The 20,089-nt window shown below is 34.9% G+C and overlaps 1 protein-coding gene across 2 annotated transcripts; it reads left to right on the top strand.

Annotated features, from left to right (window-relative positions):
- The first annotated feature begins 165 nt into the window (after window positions 1–165).
- On the top strand, window positions 166–19,578 carry LOC109106888 (thioredoxin domain-containing protein 16). Of its 2 annotated transcripts, XM_042741940.1 has the most exons (18): window positions 166–715; window positions 909–991; window positions 1,740–1,924; window positions 2,062–2,183; window positions 2,278–2,368; window positions 3,127–3,283; window positions 3,414–3,580; window positions 5,625–5,685; window positions 5,764–5,884; window positions 5,975–6,121; window positions 6,202–6,261; window positions 7,000–7,168; window positions 7,552–7,688; window positions 8,968–9,052; window positions 9,212–9,350; window positions 10,073–10,242; window positions 10,338–10,528; window positions 18,977–19,578. In XM_042741940.1, the coding sequence occupies exons 1-18, from the start codon at window positions 574–576 to the stop codon at window positions 19,195–19,197; spliced, it is 2,448 nt and encodes an 815-aa protein (XP_042597874.1). In that variant the 5' UTR covers window positions 166–573; the 3' UTR covers window positions 19,198–19,578. The 2 variants fall into 2 exon arrangements, with proteins under 2 accessions (XP_042597874.1, XP_042597873.1); XM_042741939.1 differs by lacking the exons at window positions 166–715; window positions 909–991; window positions 18,977–19,578 and adding an exon at window positions 15,904–17,188 and having other exon boundaries at window positions 1,680–1,924.
- Window positions 19,579–20,089: the final 511 nt, after the last annotated feature.

The raw sequence follows: 20,089 nt of genomic DNA, 5'->3' as shown, positions 1-20,089 counted from the left end.
TTATCAAATGTAGCTCGGGCCCACGTACTGTCCAATAGGACAAAGCTGGAAACCAACGCGCTTTAGTCGCCATATTGGCTCTCAGTTGAAGTAGCGGTGGATGGAAACAGGCCGTTGCATTGGAGCCAAAATGACAGTCTTTTCAAACGACTTTCACCGCTGAGCCGTGAGCCCTCCGCCTACTTCATTCTCATTGGTTTTCTCACTGGATATCTTTGTATTCTAGCTTTCTGATTGGTGTTCAGTTCACCGTTAAACCCTCCCCACAAATTCAATTGGACAACGTCTGCGCAAGTGCGCATGTCGTTTTAGTGCTCGAGAATGTAGATTTTCAGTGCTTACATTTGTAACACTGACCGGTGATCATTAACCTAATGGATTTATGTTATTTTTATAGGTTGCCCTTAAAAATGCAGTTTGCTAGGGTATGACTGAAGCATATAGTTGCACAGCCCAGGCGAGTTGTTTTGACTGAATATGAAAAAATTCTTTGTGTACCAGTTTTTACTGGGCGCATCCTTAATATGAACTAATGTAAATAGATGTAAGTTAAAGGTCCATTAAGTAGGCATCATGTGCATCGTCTATTTGATTGCGTTTTTATTTAGCCTAACATCAGAGCAATGTTCCTCCAAACTGATGGAAGATTCCAGTCAGAGCTTCATGGAGAGGATGCACACAGGGAAGACGTCCTTTATTTACTTTGGAAATCATGGTGAGACTTTGATTAATGTGTTGCAGATGATTGCAGAACCGTTATTATAATGTGCAAAGCTAAGCAAGAGTCATTAGATCAGCACATCAGCGTATCTGCTGAATCAATGCATTTGAGGTGTCAAAAAAAGTTAATTTTAAAGTTAATTTTTAAAGTCCATAGGCTATTACATAAGCTATAGTTCTACTTACAGTCAATCCAACCATCAAACTGTTCATGGAGCAGCTTGAGATGTCAGCTGATGCCCTACAGGACTATGGAATATCTGTTGTGAAGGTGAGTAAAATCTCATTCCAGGTCTCACCAGAAAGCTGCATCAGAATGTCAGAAGAAGATGCTTTCTGATATCTAGTTATCTGGTATCTGTATTGCAGCAATATCAACTTGAATAACTGATTGTTTTTAAAGACCAACTGTTCAGGCGTACTTGTTCAGGTAAAAGTTTATTAACTTTACCCTCACATCATTATATACGTTTAAAATGTTGGGGTTAGTAAGATTTTTGAAAGAAATTATTTAGGACATCATTATAATGTCACGAAATTATTTATATATACGTTTAAAATGTTGGGGTTAGTAAGATTTTTGAAAGAAATTATTTAGCAAGGATTTATTAAATTGATTCAAAATTACAGTGAAGTTATTTATAATGTTACAAAAGATTCTGTTTCAAATAAGTGTTCTTTTGAACATTCTGTTTATCAAAGAATCCTGAAAAATTAATGGTTTCTGCAAAAATATTAAGTTGCACAACCGTTTCCAACATTGGTAATATTAAGAAATGTTTCTTGAGCAGCAAATCAGCATATTAGAATGATTTCTGAAGGATTGTGTGACACTGAAGACTTGAAAAAAACAGCTTTGATGTAACATTTTAAAATATATTAAATATAAAACAGTTATTTGTTGTTGTTAAAAAATGTTATAAAAATTATTTTGCTATATAATGTACAAATATTTCACAAAATTATTTGTACTTTAAATAAATGCAGCCTTAATAAATCTTTTATTTTTGAAACACGAGATGTTTAGATGTTATAAATTTTTTGACGAATATAAAAATGATCCGTTGACTCCATATTGTCATACAGGTTTAGAACGGCCCAAAAGCTTTTTTGTCTTTTATCATTTCAGAGGCTCTGAGGTCCTGAGGAGTTTCGACATCGATACCGTATTTGACGTCAATGCAATTGTTTCTCATGTCCTTTTGTGAGTTCCTTTATTGAAAACCTTTGCAGTAGCACCACCAACATTTAAAAATGTGGATATTTCGGCTGGTGGAGCTGCAGTGATGAACTTAACCAGATGACCTTTGAATGTGTTCCTTATTTATTTCCTCCATAAAGCTCTGTCCTCTTTAATGAAGTCCGTTATGTGCATACACCTGCTGAGCTGCTGCGCGTGGAGAGCACGGCCAAACAAAACAGTGACATTGTGGTCGGTCATATACCAGTGCTTGGCCTTCCAGGTACGATCTCTGTATTCTCTATAGTCCATTACCTTGGTTGGAATGAAGCAGTATTATATATCTCTGTTTTTTTTTTTTTTTGTTGTTGGGATAGAGCACCGAGCTTTGATGGAGGCAGCGTTTGTGTATGGAACCAAATACCAGTTTGTCCAGACGTCTGGCACTTTGGTTCTAAAACATATGGGGTAAGTTTTATATTACTTTAAGGAGCAATATAAGTTCAGTCCTTTTTAAGGTACTCAAATCATAAAATAAACAGAGGTGTGATGCATGACATTTTTTATGTTGCCATAGACAACTATAATTATGAAAAATATGTCCACAAGGTGTTCCCAAACTTGTTCTAAAGCTCTCATCCCCTATTTGGATATCCAACGACCAGTGTTATTTTTGTATCATTGCTATTTTTATTATAGTTTTTGTTGATATTTTATTGTAATATTTTATGTTTTCAGTTAAATTTTAGTTTAGATTAGTAATTTTGTCATATGATTTGTATTTTTTTCTTTTTACATGTCTTTGGTTTTATTTTTAAATAGGTCTGTGTTGTTCTTAATAATTGTATTTATTAGTTTTAGTTTATTTAGTTTATTAAAATGAGATATATTGCCCTGTTGAATATTTTTTGGTTGTTGACAGGGTTGTTACAGTTTACTAAAACTGTAAAAACATTTTTTTTTTTTTTACTTGAAATAAAGTAATAAATAACAGAAGTAAATCAAATAAAATATAACAAAAACCTTATATTATTTCAGTTTTAGTTTATGTCAAATAACAAAAAAAATGTGATTTAAAATCTGGTTTAATCAATGGTTTTATTTAACTATCACAATATATGAACATTAATTTCATTAATAGACATTTAAAAAATTTGATAGAAATTATAACAAATTCTTCTAGTACTTTAGTGCCTCTCAAATGAATCTTCAGTTATCCTTCACAGGGTTGTGGATCTCTCTTCCTCACAAGCGCGGCTGTGGTTTCTGCACTGTAAAGGTGTGTCCAGGCGGTCTGATCCGTGTCCCAGCACTCCCATGAGGAAACCACTCAACACCATCAACATACACACCTTCCTGCAGCTGATGGAAGCACCTCTAGTGGTGAGAACGCATCTTTAACTTCCTGTCATTAATACCAGATATAATAAAAAGGAGTTTGAATTCTGATTCTCACTTTAGTTCCATATGTTATGTCTGATTTTGAACTTGTTTTGGACTTGTTTTCTGGCAGACAGAGTCAGTGCTGGACCCGTCTGAAGTAGATGTGGTTCATTTGCACCTCGGTGTGCCCGTGCTGTATCTGTTCTCTCAGCCACAGACCCAGCACCTGGACCGGGCCACCGCTCAGACTCTCGGCCTGCAGCTCCGTGGGGAGGTCGGAGTAGTGCTCATTCACAGGTGCTGACGAAGACAACAAAAACAATACTGCAATTCATATATTCATGTAACAAGATTCCATGGGCAACACTTTACAGTGGGCAGTTAGCTAAAGAATTGCATGTTGTGAACTAAAAAAAAATTATTTTTCTGTGTGCACATTTTATAAATAGCCTATTATGTAATATATGTTATGTACAGATACACTATATAAAATCTTATATATACTATATAAGAGATATACTATACTTAAAGTATATAAAAATAACTGGTCAGATGTTTTTTCAAAAATACAATAAAAAATAAATATTGTGAGAAATTATTATTTCAAATATTTGTTTTCTATTTGAACATATTTTAAAACATAATTTATTCCTGGGATGCAAAGCTGAATTTTCTGCATCATTACTCCAGTCCTCAGTGTCACATTATCCTTCAGAAATCATTCTAATATTTGGTGGTCCAAAAACATTTCTTATCATTATCAGTGTAAAAAAAAACAAAAAAACATGGCTTAATATTTAATTAAGCTGCGTAATATTATATAAAATAACATTTTATTATGCTGCTTGATATTTTTTAGAAAACATAATTTTTTTCAAGATTCTTTTCTTGCATATAAAGATAAAAAGAACAGCATTTATTAGAAATGTTTTGTAAGTATGTCTTTACTGTCACGCTTGATCAGTTTAATGCATCCTTGCTGAATAAAAGCATTAATATATGTCCAAAAAGTTTTATGTACTTACTACAATAAATATAACTAATTATAATTTATTAGGGATGTAATGATTAACCTGGAGCTGGTTGAAAATCGATTCAAATATGTGATTATTCAAATCGGTTGAGATGCTAAACAAATCGTGATTCAATTAGGGGTAGGAGTTTATATGAATGTGTGTCTGAGGGGAACTTACTGTCTTTAGAAAAGTTTAGATGGTATTTTTTCTTTTCATCTTGCTTCTGTATAATGCATATTAAAGGTCATAAGTGCGGCACTGCTTTGTTTACAACAGAAACCAAGGAAAGACTTTAAGCGCCACCTTCTGGCAGAGAGTGAATCTGCATCTCGTTCAGCTCGTCTGCCGTTTCTGTTTCATGCAGATATTTTTATGTATAGTTTCACAAAACGGAAGTCAAACCATTCTGTTTTTGCTTCAAATTTCGAAATAATACAATTTAATTTTGTTTTAAAATTTTAATGTAGTTTTGTAATTTACATTTACATTATATTTAAATTTTGTCATTTAGCAGATGCTTTTATCCAAAGCAACTTACAAATGAGGACAATAGAAGCAATCAAAACCAACAAAAGAGCAATAAATATGCAAGTGCTATATTATTGCAAGTGTTATATTATTATAGTGTTATATTTCAGTTTCACAAAGAAATGTGCAGCATTTTGTCCAAACAATAATAAAAGAACACATTTAATTTATATTTGTCTTAAATCTCATTTTGTTAAAAAAAAATTGTGAAACGAATCGAATCGTGAAATCCAAATCGTGAATCGAATCGAATCGTGAAATCAAAATCGTGAATCGAATTGAATCGTTACGTCCCTATAATTTATAAATAAATTTACAACTGACTAATGTTAACATTTAAACATTTCTATGTTAACAATGTTTCAGTGTATAAAAAAACTAAACATTGTCCAATATTAATAAAAACAAAAGTATTATATTTTGTTAGACATTTTATTACTATCATATTACCTACAGCTGTTAATTGTCATTACCAAGTAAGTTAAGTAAGGGTTTCTTGATTTTTATCTGTCTGGAATTGATTTGGAGGGGAGATATTTGATATTATTGGTAACATTTATGTTCCCATGAAATAAGTATAAAAAAATTTTACATTATGGTGAAGATCATGAAAGGGAATATTTTTGGGCAAAGGATGTACATTTTTACTATTTTTAGTAAATTGGGTCAGTTTTGAAATATCCATACAACATCCAATAATACACATCTCCAAACTGACTTCCACAGATCTTATTTTCAGTCAACAAAGTATCTCCCTCTTGATTTTGATTAGTTTTTTTTTCCTCCTCATTTTTCAGGGACAATCCGAACGTGAAAACTTCGCTGAAATATAACGCTGCTTACAGACTCCCACAGGAGGTCAGTTTAACCTTTGAATGTGTTATGTGATTGTGATTATTTGACAAATCTGTTTTTAACAAAAGCTTTTCTCAACAGGATGTGAAATATTTTACCCTGAATAGTGCCGAAGGGGTTGTGAAACTTTTCAAAGAAGAACTTTTGCAAGAACAGAAGTTAGAAAACGAAGAGGAAGATGAGGAACATTGGTCAGATCTTGGTAGGATGCCACTTATGCGGTCATTGCTTACTAGTATAATGGTTCTAATGGTTTTGAACTGCTTCTAAAGAGCTTGTTGAATTTATCCAGATATTCTCGATGATGAGGTGTCCGAGTCTGTGTACAGAGACCGTGATCTTATGCTGGATTTGGAGTCTGTTATTGAACTCACTTCAGACACTTTTCAAATAACAGTCACACAGGATGATATCACAGTGGTGCTGTTCTATTTTAAATGTGAGTTTGACTTTTTGTATTATTATTATATTTGATGTGTAATACGAATCTACCCTGATATATCCACTTTTGTCCTCTAGGGGATGCTGTCTGTATGGCTTTCATTCAGTCATATATAGAGGTGGCGGATGCACTTGAAGGTAAAAGCATTTCAATGATGAACAAAATTGCCAGAGATTGTAGAAATTCTGTAAATCGAGTTATGTTGCAATTTTTTTTTTCTTTATTGATTCATTTGATGGAATCCATTTTCAGATAATATCAAAGAAACAGTCATTCTCGATCTCTGCATAATAAATTGTTTTGCTTTTACACTGGCCTCAAAAAGTATTTGGACACTTAAAAGTCACTGCATTAGTTAATAAAATATAAAACCAAGTGGAATCTGTAAACAAATGATTTTTCTCAGGACTAACATCCCCTTTCAGAGCCATTTTTGTAATGATTTTTAACAGACTGGTCTGTGATTTTCAGATGATATATTAAGCGATTTCCTCTATCCTTTATTGCATAATTTTTTTAAATAAATAGATTTAATGACGTTAAATAAAAAATGAAATTGTGGTCATAATTTACTTACCTTTATGTCAATGTGTATGGCTTTTTTGTTTTATTTTGCAGATAAAAATGTACAGTTTTATTTATTTATTTAACTTAATTTACATTGAATGTTCAATCAAATGGGGGGCAAAAACTTTTTCACACCTCAGAATTGCATAATTAAAAGAAAAATGCACCAGTTTGTGTCCATTCTATCACCTGACATCACAAGTTATGTTAAAAATGTGCACAAACCTCAGTCAAAGACTTGTGGAAGTAATATCAGCATACAGTATGTTAAAACCACATCGTTCTGTCTCTTTCTTTATCATGTTCAGGTATGAATGGGGTAAAGTTGGCGGCAGTAAACTGTGGAGAATGGACTGACATTTGCAGTGATCAGAATGTCACTTCCTTTCCCACCGTTCTGATCTACCGGCCCATGGCTGCTGCTCAGCTCTATAGGGGAATGCTGGGAACCAAGAGCCTACACAGGTTCATACTACTGTGAGTATTATGTCCTCTTTCCCACACAAGGTCAGATCGTCACGGTGGGATTTAGTCTCCGTCACTCATGATTAACCTGAAAGTGGGTTGTCTTTTTTTAATTAGAGGCGTGGTGATTGAAGAGCGCGTTTGCAGTTTGTACCTCCACACTGACCTTCTTTTATATGTTCTTATATGGCTGTGAGCTGAAAAAGGAAATTGTAGTGTTTAATCTGTAGAGCACCATCAAAAATCAATTAATAGATGCTCCCAAGACAACAGTGCACTGATCGTAAATGCGCTGCCTAGATTCCCACACAGAAAGCCGATAGTCTTTAATCAAGATATCTCAGTTGAACATTTCACCCTTAATGTTTATTAATGAGTTACTTTTGTTGTTGCAGGAGTCTGGGCTCCAGTCCTTACATTCTCTCCTCCTCTGCTGAGGTGATGTCGTTCTTGGAGGGAGATTTGTACAGTAAACATATGTATCTGACCCCTGTCAAAGTGCTGGGCCTTTTCAGTTCAACACATGACATGGGTAAGCCAACTTTCCCAGGAATCACTGCTATGTGATAGATAGAGGATATATACATGTATAAACCTAAAAGGAGAAGCATGTTACATGTTACAACCCCATATACTTTTATTTCTTCTGTGAGGCACTTTTTGTTTTTGTTTTTTAGGAAAACACTTTTATTTGACAGTTTTACCAGGAAAAATTTCGAATATTCATCAAATCGAAAATTGAAAGACCTTATATTCACTACCATTGAACGTTTGCATTCTTTTATTTAGCAAGGATCCAGAAAATTAATAAAAAATGACAGTAAAGACTTTCACATTGTTAAAATAGTTTTATTGATTTTTGATGTTTCTATTCACCAAAGAATTATGAATACAAAAAACATCATTTCCACAAAAATATTAAGCAGCACTGATAATAATTGAGCACCAAATCAGCGTATTAGAATGATTTCTGAAGGATCATGCGACACTGAAAACTGGAGTAATGATGCTGAAAATTCAGCTTTGCATAAACAGAATAAATTACATTTTAAAATATATTCTAATAGAAAACAATTATTTTAAGTTGTAATGGCATCTTGTAATATTGCTGTTTTTACTGTATTTTCTTTTTCTTTTTTACTGTATATAAATGCAGTCTTGTTGAGAATAAGAGACTTTTTAATTTTTAATTTTTGAGAATGTTTGAGCTTCTGTTCTCCATTACGTGAAAGTGGATGGTGATTTCCAAGCCTGAGCACCAGTAGAACTAATGAAAAGAGTAAATGGTGCTTATCTTGGTTTTGTGTAGCACCTGCACCCTTAATAAACTTCTGAAAAATCCCGGCATTAGAAACAGTGAGGGTTAACATAAAAATATTAAAAGCTAGTTCACCCAAAAATGAAAATTCTGTCATGATTTACTCACCCTTATGTCATCCCACACATTCACGAATTTCCCTCTTCTGTGGAACATGGAAGAAGGTGTTTTAAAGAAAATAAGTTTGAAATGACATGAGGGTGAGTAAATAATGACAGAATAAAAATTTTTGGGTGAACTATCCCTTTAAATCCACAGCAGCCAGTTTAATTTTGATGGTCAGAAGGATGCATTACCACTTTAACATTTTAAGTGGACTGCAGGGAACAAATTAAATAAAAATATACTACATGGCCTCTTCAAATGTTACACCTCTTGTATATTTTTTTTTTATATCATGGCAATCAAAATGTATTTTATGGGTGCAGCATGATTTGCATAACTTGTTACATATGCACAGGAACCTGTCAGTCATGTGCTTTTTATGTCTTAGGTGTAACTTCATTTGAAGAAGCTGCTAGACTCCTCAGAGGAGAGTCAATTCTTGGGCTGTTTGCCCACAAAGAGGCAGAACAATGGTATCTGACAGTTTCACCACAGCTATTTTGATTATGTAATATACTTGAGACTATACTTTGCATTCAAATAAATTGTAAGTGTCTTAACAAGATGATACATGTGTGGACTTCAGAGTGATGTAAGAAAGTGTTCCAGCTGACTGCTCTGTATTTGATCAGGGTGGAGGGACTGTCAGTAAACCTGCCTGCTCTACTGGTCTCCCGCGGCCCTGGAGTTCCTTATGAGGTCTATTCTCTGCCATCATCCTCACCAACCGACCTAGTCTCACTTATAAAACAAGTAGAGCTGGATCGTTTTGTAAGTTGTTTTGAGAAAACAGTTGCAAATTTACCACATGTTTCACAGTTGCTCAATGGTACTTTATATTGGAATCACATGTGTTTTACTGGAATTTAAGTAAGATGAATTAACTGGCTCTCCACATTGACATAGTTAACAGTGTTGTTATTGCACACCAAAACAAACTTATTAAATTTGTTTTCATTAATTGTAAAAAAAACAATTCAGTTCAATGTCACTTCAATGTCTAAAGTTATCTAAAACTGAAATAAAAATAAAGCTACATAAAAATACTAGTAAAAATATTACAAATAAAAATGCTGATAACAAAGTTATTAAAACAAACTAAAATAAAACCGGTAATTTTTAAAATTTAAAGAATCTCTTACAGACTTGTGTAAAAATTTTATAAAAATATTTTTTTGTAAAATATTTGTATTTATTATTATTATTATTTTTATTTATTTATTAATTTTATTATATTGTTGAATGTTGAATCTGTATCTGCCATGTAATAGCTTGTGAAGCTGATATGGCAATACAGTTAAATTTACAAAAACAACAACAACATTTAAAAAATAGGAAAGTGAAATAATTCATCCCTACATGCCCCTTCACACTTGGTGGGAAAATACGCTCATTCTCAAAATGCCATCTTATTGCAATAAAAGTCGCCTTTTGTCCCTTTGCAAAAAAAAACTCACTAATAAGTTGAAAATATGTTGTGTTTTGCATTAAAGCCTGAACTGACCGTGGAGAATCTTCCCTGGTATTTGGAGCTTGGGAAACCTTTGCTGCTACTTTTTATCGGAAAGGAGGACAGTACAGAGAGTACGAAGGCTTTAGCAGAGATAAAGCAACCGCTGAGCTCTGGACAGCTGGATTCCTTCCTGCCATGTTGGATCCATCTGTGAGGAACATGATCTGTTAGACACAATAATCAAAATGCATTAATTTTAAGCAAACCCTTTGTTAATTGTCATCTATGGGGTTTCACTGTTTTAGAGGTCGGACACCTGTCGGGAGGTCTATCCTGGAAAAGTATCTTGGCTTTGTACCTCCACTTCCTGTTTTGGTGATGTCACAGTTAAAAACTGGAGAAGAGGTGTTCCTTTTCCCCCCAGAGCGCCCCCTAATGGCTAAGAACATCCTGCAGTGGATTCACGATGTGGAAAACGGACAGGAACAACCAGCAGGTGAGTCCCGGTAGCTTTTAATTGAAGGATTTTGATCCAAAAAACAACAGTTTGGTTCAGATTTCAGTCCTAACCAGGGGCAACAAAAGGTGAAAAAAAAAGTTTTCATCAATATAATTAACATTTCTGAACAGATAACCTCACTTGTATGTTTGCGCTACATACTTGATATATAGCGCAAAATGTTCAGCTTGAGGTGAACTGTACTGGTTTTTATTATGTCTGACGATATATCAGGAAAATAAAAGACTTGGAGCATTATTAAATAACAAGAATATCTTAGATATTTGAGCATTTATTATTTATTTCATTTTATTGTATTATTTTATTAAATTTAGCATTGAAATATTTTATTTTATGTTAAAATTAGTGCTGTCAAATGATTAAACGCAATTAATCACATCCAAAATGAAAGTTTTTGTTTACATAATGTCTGTATGTGTACTTTGTATATTTATTATGTATATATATAAATACACACACATGCATGTATATATTTCAGAAAAATATGTTATGATTATATATTAAATATTTATTTATAATATAAATTATATGATTATAAATATATACATGACATATACATGTACATATTTTCAAAATATATACTGTATAATAATAATAATAATAATAACAATAAAAGATTTTATTTGTAACACACTTTTCATTCGCAGAATCTCAAAGTGCTACAATAGAATAACAAAATCTAAAAACAACCACAGAATCTAAAATATCACAATCACTAAACATCTCAGCAATTGTATGCTTTCCTAAATAAAAAAGTCTTCAGGTTTGCTTTAAAAGAGTCCAGACTCTGTGTGACTCGCAGCTGGACTGGAAGATGGTTCCAAAGCTGTGGGGCTGCAGAACAAAAAGCTCGTCCCCCCATAGTACGAAGCTTGGTGGAGGGAACTTGAAGGAGCATGCTACCTGATGGTCTGAGAGTATGATTTGAGAGTTGTAAGCTAATCAAATCTTGAAGATACAAAGGGGCCTGGCCAAAAAATACATTTATGGGTTAACAGGAGGATTTTATATTCGATCCGGGAAGAAACAGGGAGCCAATGGAGTGATTTAAGGATGGGAGTGATATGTTCAAATTTCCTTACTTTCATTAGGATTCTAGCAGCGTTATTTTGGATGTATTGTAACTTTTGTATGTCCTTAGCAGGAATCCCAACAAAAAGTCCATTGCAGTAGTCCAGCCTTCAGGAGATAAAGGCATAGACAAGTTTCTCTGCATCTGGGAGGGTTAACAGGGGGCGGAGTTTGGAAATTTTTCGTAGATGATGAAATGATGTCTTACACAGATGTTTTATGTGGTCACTGAGGGTCAACTGTGAATCAAACCGAACCCCCAGATTGGTGACTGAGGAGGAGAGAGTAATGACCTTGCCATCAAAGGTGAACTAAGATATAGGAAAGGAACGGATCTGATGGGGGGTACCAACAAGGAGTCCCTCGGTTTTACTACTATTTAACTGTAGAAAATTGCTGTTCATCCATGCCTTTATCTCCTCAAGGCACGCAGTAATGTGCAAGATGGCTTCTGAGGGGTTTGGAGCAGTTTTGATATAGAGCTGCGTGTCATCAGCATAACAGTGGAGGGACAACCCATGTCTGCTGATGACATGCCCGAGAGGTAACATATAGATGGTAAAAAGGATGGGACTAAGAAATAATATCTGCGGAACACCACATGTGACGGTGGACAGCCTGGACTTACATCCTCCCAACATGACATGTTCAGTCCTGCCAGACAGATAGGACCGGAACCACTGCAATGCAGTCCCCGAGAGTCCAACTGTATGATGGAGGTGATCCAGGAGAATGGTATGGTCCACAGTATCAAAGGCCGCTGACAAATCCAGGAGAATAAGCTAGGATGGCGATCCTGCATCAGCTGTCATCAGTAGGTCATTTGCCACCCTGAGCAGTGCTGTTTCCGTGCTGTGGGCTGAAAGAAAGCCTGACTGGAACTTCTCAAACAGATTATTACATCTGAGATGGCTCTGAAGTTGGAAGGCAACTGTCTGTTCTAGGACCTTTGACAGAAAAGTCAGGTTTGAGATAGGCCTATAGCTTGCAAGCACCTCTGGATCTAATGAGGGCTTCTTCAAAACAGCTGTTTTAAGAGAGGGTGGAACATGACCGGTTTGTAATGAAAGATTTATTAACTTTGTAATGATTGGACTGACAATAGGAATGAATGACTTAAGCAGAACTGTCGGAATAGGGTCCAGTGTGCAGGATGATGATTTCATTTTTTGCAGAATTTCATCAGTGTGACTGCTTGAATCCTCAGTAAAATATTGGAGAAATTGCAAACTCCCAAATAAAGGATTAAAAGCAGGCGAGGGTGGGGGATGAGATCCAGGCATTAAGGAGCGGATGTTGTTGGCTCTCGATCTAAAAAAGTTAACAAAGCTATTGCATCGCTCCTTAGTGACTTCAGTGGAAGAAGGCTGTTGTGGTTCCAAAAGATGGCTAATTGTAGCAAACAGCTGCTTTGAATTGTCTGTATTTTTATTGATATGATTTGAGTAAAATTGACATTGTGCATCTTTCAGGGACTTAAAGTAGGACCTTTGATGGTCGCGAAATGGAAGCTTATAGACAGTGAGTCCCAATTTTCTATAATGGTGCTCCAAGGCACGGCCTGCCGTTTTCATTTGGCGTAAGTAACTTCACGTGTCCTGATAGGGGCATGGAGGTCAAAAACACTGCTCAAAGATGCATTATAGTGGTCTACCAGTTTGTCTCCCGTGTTGATGGCTGGACAGGAAATTTGTTGGAGGTCTGCAGCCATGGAGGTTAAATCAATGTGTTTCCAGTTCCGGAAGGACAATTGGTGCTTGGGTCTTGTGATAGGCAATAAGAATGTGAAAGCCATAGAGACCACCTTGTGATCAGACACACCCAAATCATAGACTTGTAAGCTTTTAATGGGGGCTGAGTCAGTAATAACGAGATCTAAAGTGTGCCCCCTAGTGTGTGTTGGGGCCTTCACATGCTGCTGGAGACCAAGACAATCAAGCAGACTCAAAAACTCTATTGAGAGCTGACAAGAGGGGTTGTCCACATGAACATTTACATCACCAACAATAACAATGTTGGATGACAATGAACAAAGTGTGTTTATATATACATAATAAATATACACAGAACACACACATATTATACAAACAGAAACTTATTTTGGATGTGATTAGTCGTTTGACAGCACTAGTTAAAATCTATTGAATTAAAATTATTTATATTTTTATTTTTATCATATTTTTAATATTAATACTAAATTTCGTTTTTATATCAGTTAATGGTATCTATATTTTTATATTCGCATCATCTGTAATTTTGTCAGTTGTTCACTTTCAGTCATGACAGAAAAATAACATGTCGGTTCCACCTGGTCATGCCTTTTTGGCATAGTATTATTGAGAATATAATTGTGTGGTAACTGTGGAATGTCTTCAAACTGTACCTCCTCTTTAGCTACCTTTCACAGTAGTTAGACATTTCAAGACATCAAATATATCCTTGTAACTGTTGGCAACATCTGTTATTTGCCTACATTTCCAGAAATCAGTCAACACTCACCCCTGCCCTGTAAAAGCTGGCACAAAGTACTCCGACACGCACCAGTGTTTAAGATCACACCCTATCCTTTCAGAACCTCATCAACACTTTTCCTCTAATACAATCACTATTGTTGCCTGTGGCAAAAAAAAAACAAGCCCAATCACTCAGATCCAGCACTCAGCTCTGTTGATGCATTTCCAAAATGCGCTCTCACTGCACGTCCCCAAAGACAAGCTGCTCCATTCCACTGATGGTCTCCGAGCGGGTCTTGCTTTTGTCAGTGTCAAAACCTGAACTGGTTTTATACCCACTTTTCAGCATCTCCCATCTGCTTCCTGTGAGGCTGAGAGGAAACTGTATCCCTTAATTGTGTCTGATTGTTACAAGTTATTTCCCTAAAACCTTCTGCTGGACTCCTGGGGCCGGGTGACTTTTTTTTTTTTGGCAGCTTTTTGCACTTTCAAATAAGATGGATTCATCTGTCTGTCGGTTAAAATGTGTTTTATGTGGATGGATGAAGCACTTTATCCATCACAAGATATTTATTACATTTCATATTCCAGTGAAATGCAGAGCAAATACAATTGTCTACACATCATCTGAAGCATTAGTGTAATAATAATGAAATGTCATTTGTATTGCTGTTAAAAGAGTCATAGTATACGTCCCTGTTTTATGACTCTTGGTGCAAGGAAAACACTATAGTTGTTTCCTTTCTGCTATACGGCCCCGTAGATTTTACTAGGCTGTTTTAAGCGTATTGTCTTGTGTGTGTTTTAGCATATCTTTTTGGTCCTGTATGTGTAAGTGTAATCACTCCCATTACACATTCATGGGTTTTTCCTTCTCTTTTCTGTGTGACCAGAGGAAGGATTCAATCTCTCAAAACAAGAAAGATTCTACTTTTAATTTTGCATTTCACATGGAAACTTTGCATAATGAGTGGCAATGTCTCTCTGTGTTGTCGCCACATTAAAGTTTAGATGCAGCAGGACTTTCCCTGATTGTGCTCATAGAAGCGATGAATGACATTTTCATATCCTGTTACACCTTCAGAAATTTCTATCATTATAAATATAACATTTTGTATTCATTATATTACTTTATTTACCCTACTGGTCACACTTCATTTTAAGCTCCAATTCTTACCATTAACAAACTATTATTAACTAAGACTTTTGCCTCAATAAACTCTTAATTCGCTGCTTATAAGTTGTTAATAAGGCATTAATATGTGACTTATACTAACAAACAGCCAATATGCTAGTAATATGCATGCTATTTAATAGTGAGAACTGGTCCTGAAAATAAAGTGTTACCATACTACCATTGAAAAGTTTTGGATGGGTAAGATAAAAAAAAAAAAAAAATGTTTTAAAGTCTTATGCTCACCAGGGATGCATTTATTTGATGAAGAATTTAGTAAAAAGAGTAATAAGGTGGAAAAATTATTTCTATTTAAAATAACTATTTTCTAGTTTAATATATTTTAAATAAAAATGTATTCCTTTGATGCAAAGCTGAATTTTCAGCATCATAACTCCAGTCTTCAGAGTCACATGTTCCTTCAGAAATCATTCTAATACGCTGATTTGGTGCTCAAGAAACTTTTTGCTCATGTTTTGTAAGTGTTGAAAACAGTTGTGCTGTAATTTAACTTATGAATGTTGGTGTAATCTACTATTATTTATATATTGCTAATGCAAGATTTCTGAGGTGTGCTGAGTGATTGCTAGAGGGTTACAAGGGTGATTGCTGAGTGGTTGTTTTCTAGTTGAAAGAGTCTGTCTTTTTGTCAGGAATAACAAATGGATTCAAGTGCGAGTTTGGATGATACCTTTTTAATCATGAAAAAGACAAGCAAAGTCGCAGAAAACAGATAGTCGTGTGTGCAGCGATGACAGACTGCCTTGGTAGCACTAGACTGCAGTGGGCAAAGATCCATAAATGTTCAAATGAGAGACAACGGGTGGAAACCAGTCCAATAATCCAGAAAACAGAAGCAGTAACTCCACCAGAGAGCAGGAACCAGGAACAGAGCAAACCACAGGCACTGCACAGAGAACAAACATGAAACAACAGTCTAAAATACATGGTGCCACCAAAAAGACAATACAATTTTGGTTGGACCTTATTGATACATTATCAGATCTATTGAAATCCTGAGATGTACTTGTTATCCCGCTAATACTGTTTTGTAACATTGTATGTTAACCCACGTTGTTTTTTTATGTATATGGGCAGATCTCGGGCTCTGCTGTAAAAAGTTATAAATCAAAAATGTTTACTAAATAAAGATTCAAAAAAAAAAAAACATGCAACAACAATCTGACAAAGACAAGACCAAACGCTGAGACCAATATAGAGCAATTAACGAGCCCCAGCTGAAACTCATTAACTCATCAATGGTAGTACACAGAACAACCAGAAGGGACCGATGCATCTATGAACAGTGACACTTTTATTCATGTCTCTAGATATGGCTTGGGTCCTTTTATAGTCCTCCAGCTGAATCATATGTCAGATCGTTTGGAAAAGTACTGTAATATCACAACTCTTGTTAACAAAATGCATTATTTGAGGGATGGGAAAAATGTCTTACTGTAAGTATGAGCAATAGTAATAGTGATGTTTGTCTTAGCAAACACCACTAAAAATGTGTTTGGAACCAGTAGCATTCTCATTTTCAAAATAATTCCAAGGACCCAGATGTCTGCTTTTCCTCTAATTTGAGTAACCAGCATCATCAGAGCTGATTAATCCCACCACACCACAGACATTAGACTCTCCACATCAGTGATTATGAGAAGAGGAGTGCTAGTGATAGTCTGTTAATCTCTGTCATACAGTGTTTTACAGTAGATAGCACATCTTTTGATCCGTTTTCCTAGAGTGTGATAGGAGCTGATGTTTTTGATCAAAAACCTTGCAGTTTAGGTTTAGTAAGGTGAGTGCCATTAAACTGATCAAAGGTGACAGCAAAACATAATGTTACAAAAGATTTCTGTTTCAATTTAATGCTGTTCTCTTGAACTTTCTGTTCTTGAAAGAATCCTGGAATAAGATGCATCACAGTTTTCACAAAAATATTAAGCAGCAAAACCGCTTATTATTGCATTGGTAATAATTAGAAATATTTCTTGGGCACCAAGTCAGCATATTAGAATGATATCTGAAGGATCATGTGATACTGAAGACTGGAGTAATGATGCAGAAAATTAAACTTTCATCAGAGGAATAAATTACAATCTAAAATATATTCAAATAGAAAACGGTTATCTTAATTACTATTAATATTTCCCAATATCACTGTTTTTACTGAATTTTTGATCATCTATCTGTCTGTCTCTCTGTCTGTCTTTCTATCTATCTATCAGATATTTTGATCCAAAATGTACTTACAGAAGAAAACATTTTACATTTAAAATGTTTATAGGTCATTTAGAACATTAACAGCTCAAAGAAAAAATCGTGGACTCTTAAGTTATGCTTTTTCTAATCATCCGGCATGCACAGGTTTTTATCAGTGTGCTGGAAATAAATAGCATCAGTATCCATGAATTAGCCTGCAATTATTTCTTTTGAATGGAAGGAAATTCTGGGAAGATCCACACATATTTTCCACCTCTTCAGTGGTGTCTTAATGCCTATTTCAGTGGAGACTGCAGAACCAACATTTCATCTAACACTTTTGCTGTCTGTGTGTGTGTGTGTGTGTGTGTGTGTTTATGTGTGTGTGTGTGTGTGTGTGTTTGTGTGTGTGTGTGTGTGTGTGTGTGTGTGTGTGTGTGTGTGTGTCAGATTGCTGTAGTATTGATTTCCACAACACTATACAACTATTTTGATTTTATTTATTTATTTTGTGAATGCATGACTATTAAGCAACCATTTTTATTGAAGTTCTCACTACCATTCAAAAGTTTGGTTTGATAAGATTTTTTTTTTAATGTTTTTTTATGTATAAGTCTTAGATTTTATGTTCATTGAGGCTGCATTTATTTAAAAAATACAGCAGAAGCAGTAATATTGTGAAATATTACAATTTCAAATAACTGTTATTCTACTTGGATGTATATTTAAAATGCAATTTATTTCTGTGATTGCAAAGCTAAATTTTCATATGATCCTTCATAAATCATACTAATATGCTGATTGAGGGCTCAAGAAACAATCTTCAATCAAATTTCTTGTCAAGACTTTTAAATTATTGGTAATGTGTCTGTTATTCCTCCTTCCTTAATTTTTTTTTTTTTACTAATTATGTTATTTTGTTTATATTTAAAAGATTAAAAAGGAAAAAAATGATCATAAAAAACAATCTTTCTGACCCCAAACTTTTAAACATGGACCAATAGAAAGTCTAGAGATTTAAACATTTTTGTCCATTTAATGTCTTTTTTTTTTTTTTTGGACTGCGTGATGAATTCAGAGTCGTTTTCAGCAATATAAAATCAAGTATAATCAATATAAATCAATCAAGCAATTACTAATGAGAAATATTTGCATTCATTGTTAAAAAATTGTTTTATTGTGGCATGCAGCTAGTTGTCTGTGTGCACGATTCCTTGTGTTTACACAGGAATTATAGTAGATCAGTTTACATAGTTTCCACACCAAGACATCTGGAATCACTTGTCACTGTCCATTAGTAAACTCCTCTACTTAAGATTTCCAGGTATCAAGCATCATTTACTCCCTATAAGTGCTGTTTTGTTGTCATAAGTAGCATGTGCACAGAGTAATTAGTGTTTACTCTAGTTGTTACGCTATGCTACGCTAGCTGTTCTTCATCAACCTTTGTGAAACAACGAGTTTGACAGACGTCACGAACAACAACATTCTGTTTTTCTGTTTTCTCCGTTGTTCTTTTAGGCTTGATCCCAGATGGGAAATGGGGCCCTCCTGTGCCATTCTTTGACTTTCTGGCAATAATGGACCAAGAAGCACCGACTTACGCAGTTCAGAGGGCTCCTAAAATGAAGACTGGGGGCAGGGAAGACCACAGAGAGAACAAGCATGTGACCCCAAACCAAAAACAAACCCCACATCCATCATCAAACCCCCAAGCACCTCGCCAGCACTCTGAACTATAAAGTCAAGTCCTCTCATTGCACAGAAGGTTATGTAAGCAGTTCACATGACTGCTTGACATCTGTTAGATTTTACATTACGTGTGACGCTAACATCTTCAGTGCTATTTGCAGAAATGTGTGTATATCAGAACATGGGTATCACACATTTTCCAACTTTTTCTGACTTTCCCTAAACTAAATCAAGCTAGTTTACATTTTAGTTCTGTAACTTTATACTGTATACACAGAATGTGATATTTTAAACCTGAAACAGATCTACAAGAATGTATTTACTTATCCGACGCATTTATATAAATGTTTTTGAGCAGACTGTATTATTCCGGTTCCTACAGTGCCTGTTTGGTAATGTTTTTATACAAATACAGAGCTTCACACATGGATGACATTTGTAAATTTGTACACTGTCAGTTGTTACAGTCATGGAAGAACAGGTTTTTTTTTTTACCATATCGTGCTGCTTTCATGATGGAAAGACTAACGTCAAACCTGAAAGAGGCTGCATCTTTGGTTGATTGCATTGTTAAAGTTAATTAGCATCACATTTAAAAAGGGAAGAACTACTTTTTAATTCAAACCATAGTTACTAAGCGAGCTCCCCGTCTTTTGTGTGCTGCCGGGATCTGTATCCAGTATTTAAACCCTAATGCAGATGTTTTCGGGAACGTTTTAAATACCAATTTTTTTGGCAGTGAAATGCGATCCCAATATGTGGTCGGATGCACATGAGTTTTCACGTGAGCAGAAATGATCATATATACACTCAACCATGTAAATGTCATTATACTGGAAAATCCATAAGCATACTAGACTTCTGTTTACAGTATCTGTGCTATTTCCTCTCATGAGATCTCTGACTTCAGCAATGAACATCATTTCAACAGTTAAGCAAAAT

This window comes from Cyprinus carpio, chromosome B17 (genome assembly GCF_018340385.1).
Source record: "Cyprinus carpio isolate SPL01 chromosome B17, ASM1834038v1, whole genome shotgun sequence".
NCBI lineage: Eukaryota > Metazoa > Chordata > Actinopteri > Cypriniformes > Cyprinidae > Cyprinus > Cyprinus carpio.
This window is presented reverse-complemented; position numbering and strand designations above follow the sequence as displayed.

Coding starts and splice junctions, on each gene's coding strand:
- LOC109106888 (XM_042741940.1), top strand. CDS start 574: ATGTGCATCGTCTATTTGATTGCGTTTTTATTTAGCCTAACATCAGAG. Junction 6,262..6,999: donor GGTGGCGGATGCACTTGAAG/GTAAAAGCATTT, acceptor TATCATGTTCAG/GTATGAATGGGGTAAAGTTG. Junction 9,053..9,211: donor CACAAAGAGGCAGAACAATG/GTATCTGACAGT, acceptor GTATTTGATCAG/GGTGGAGGGACTGTCAGTAA.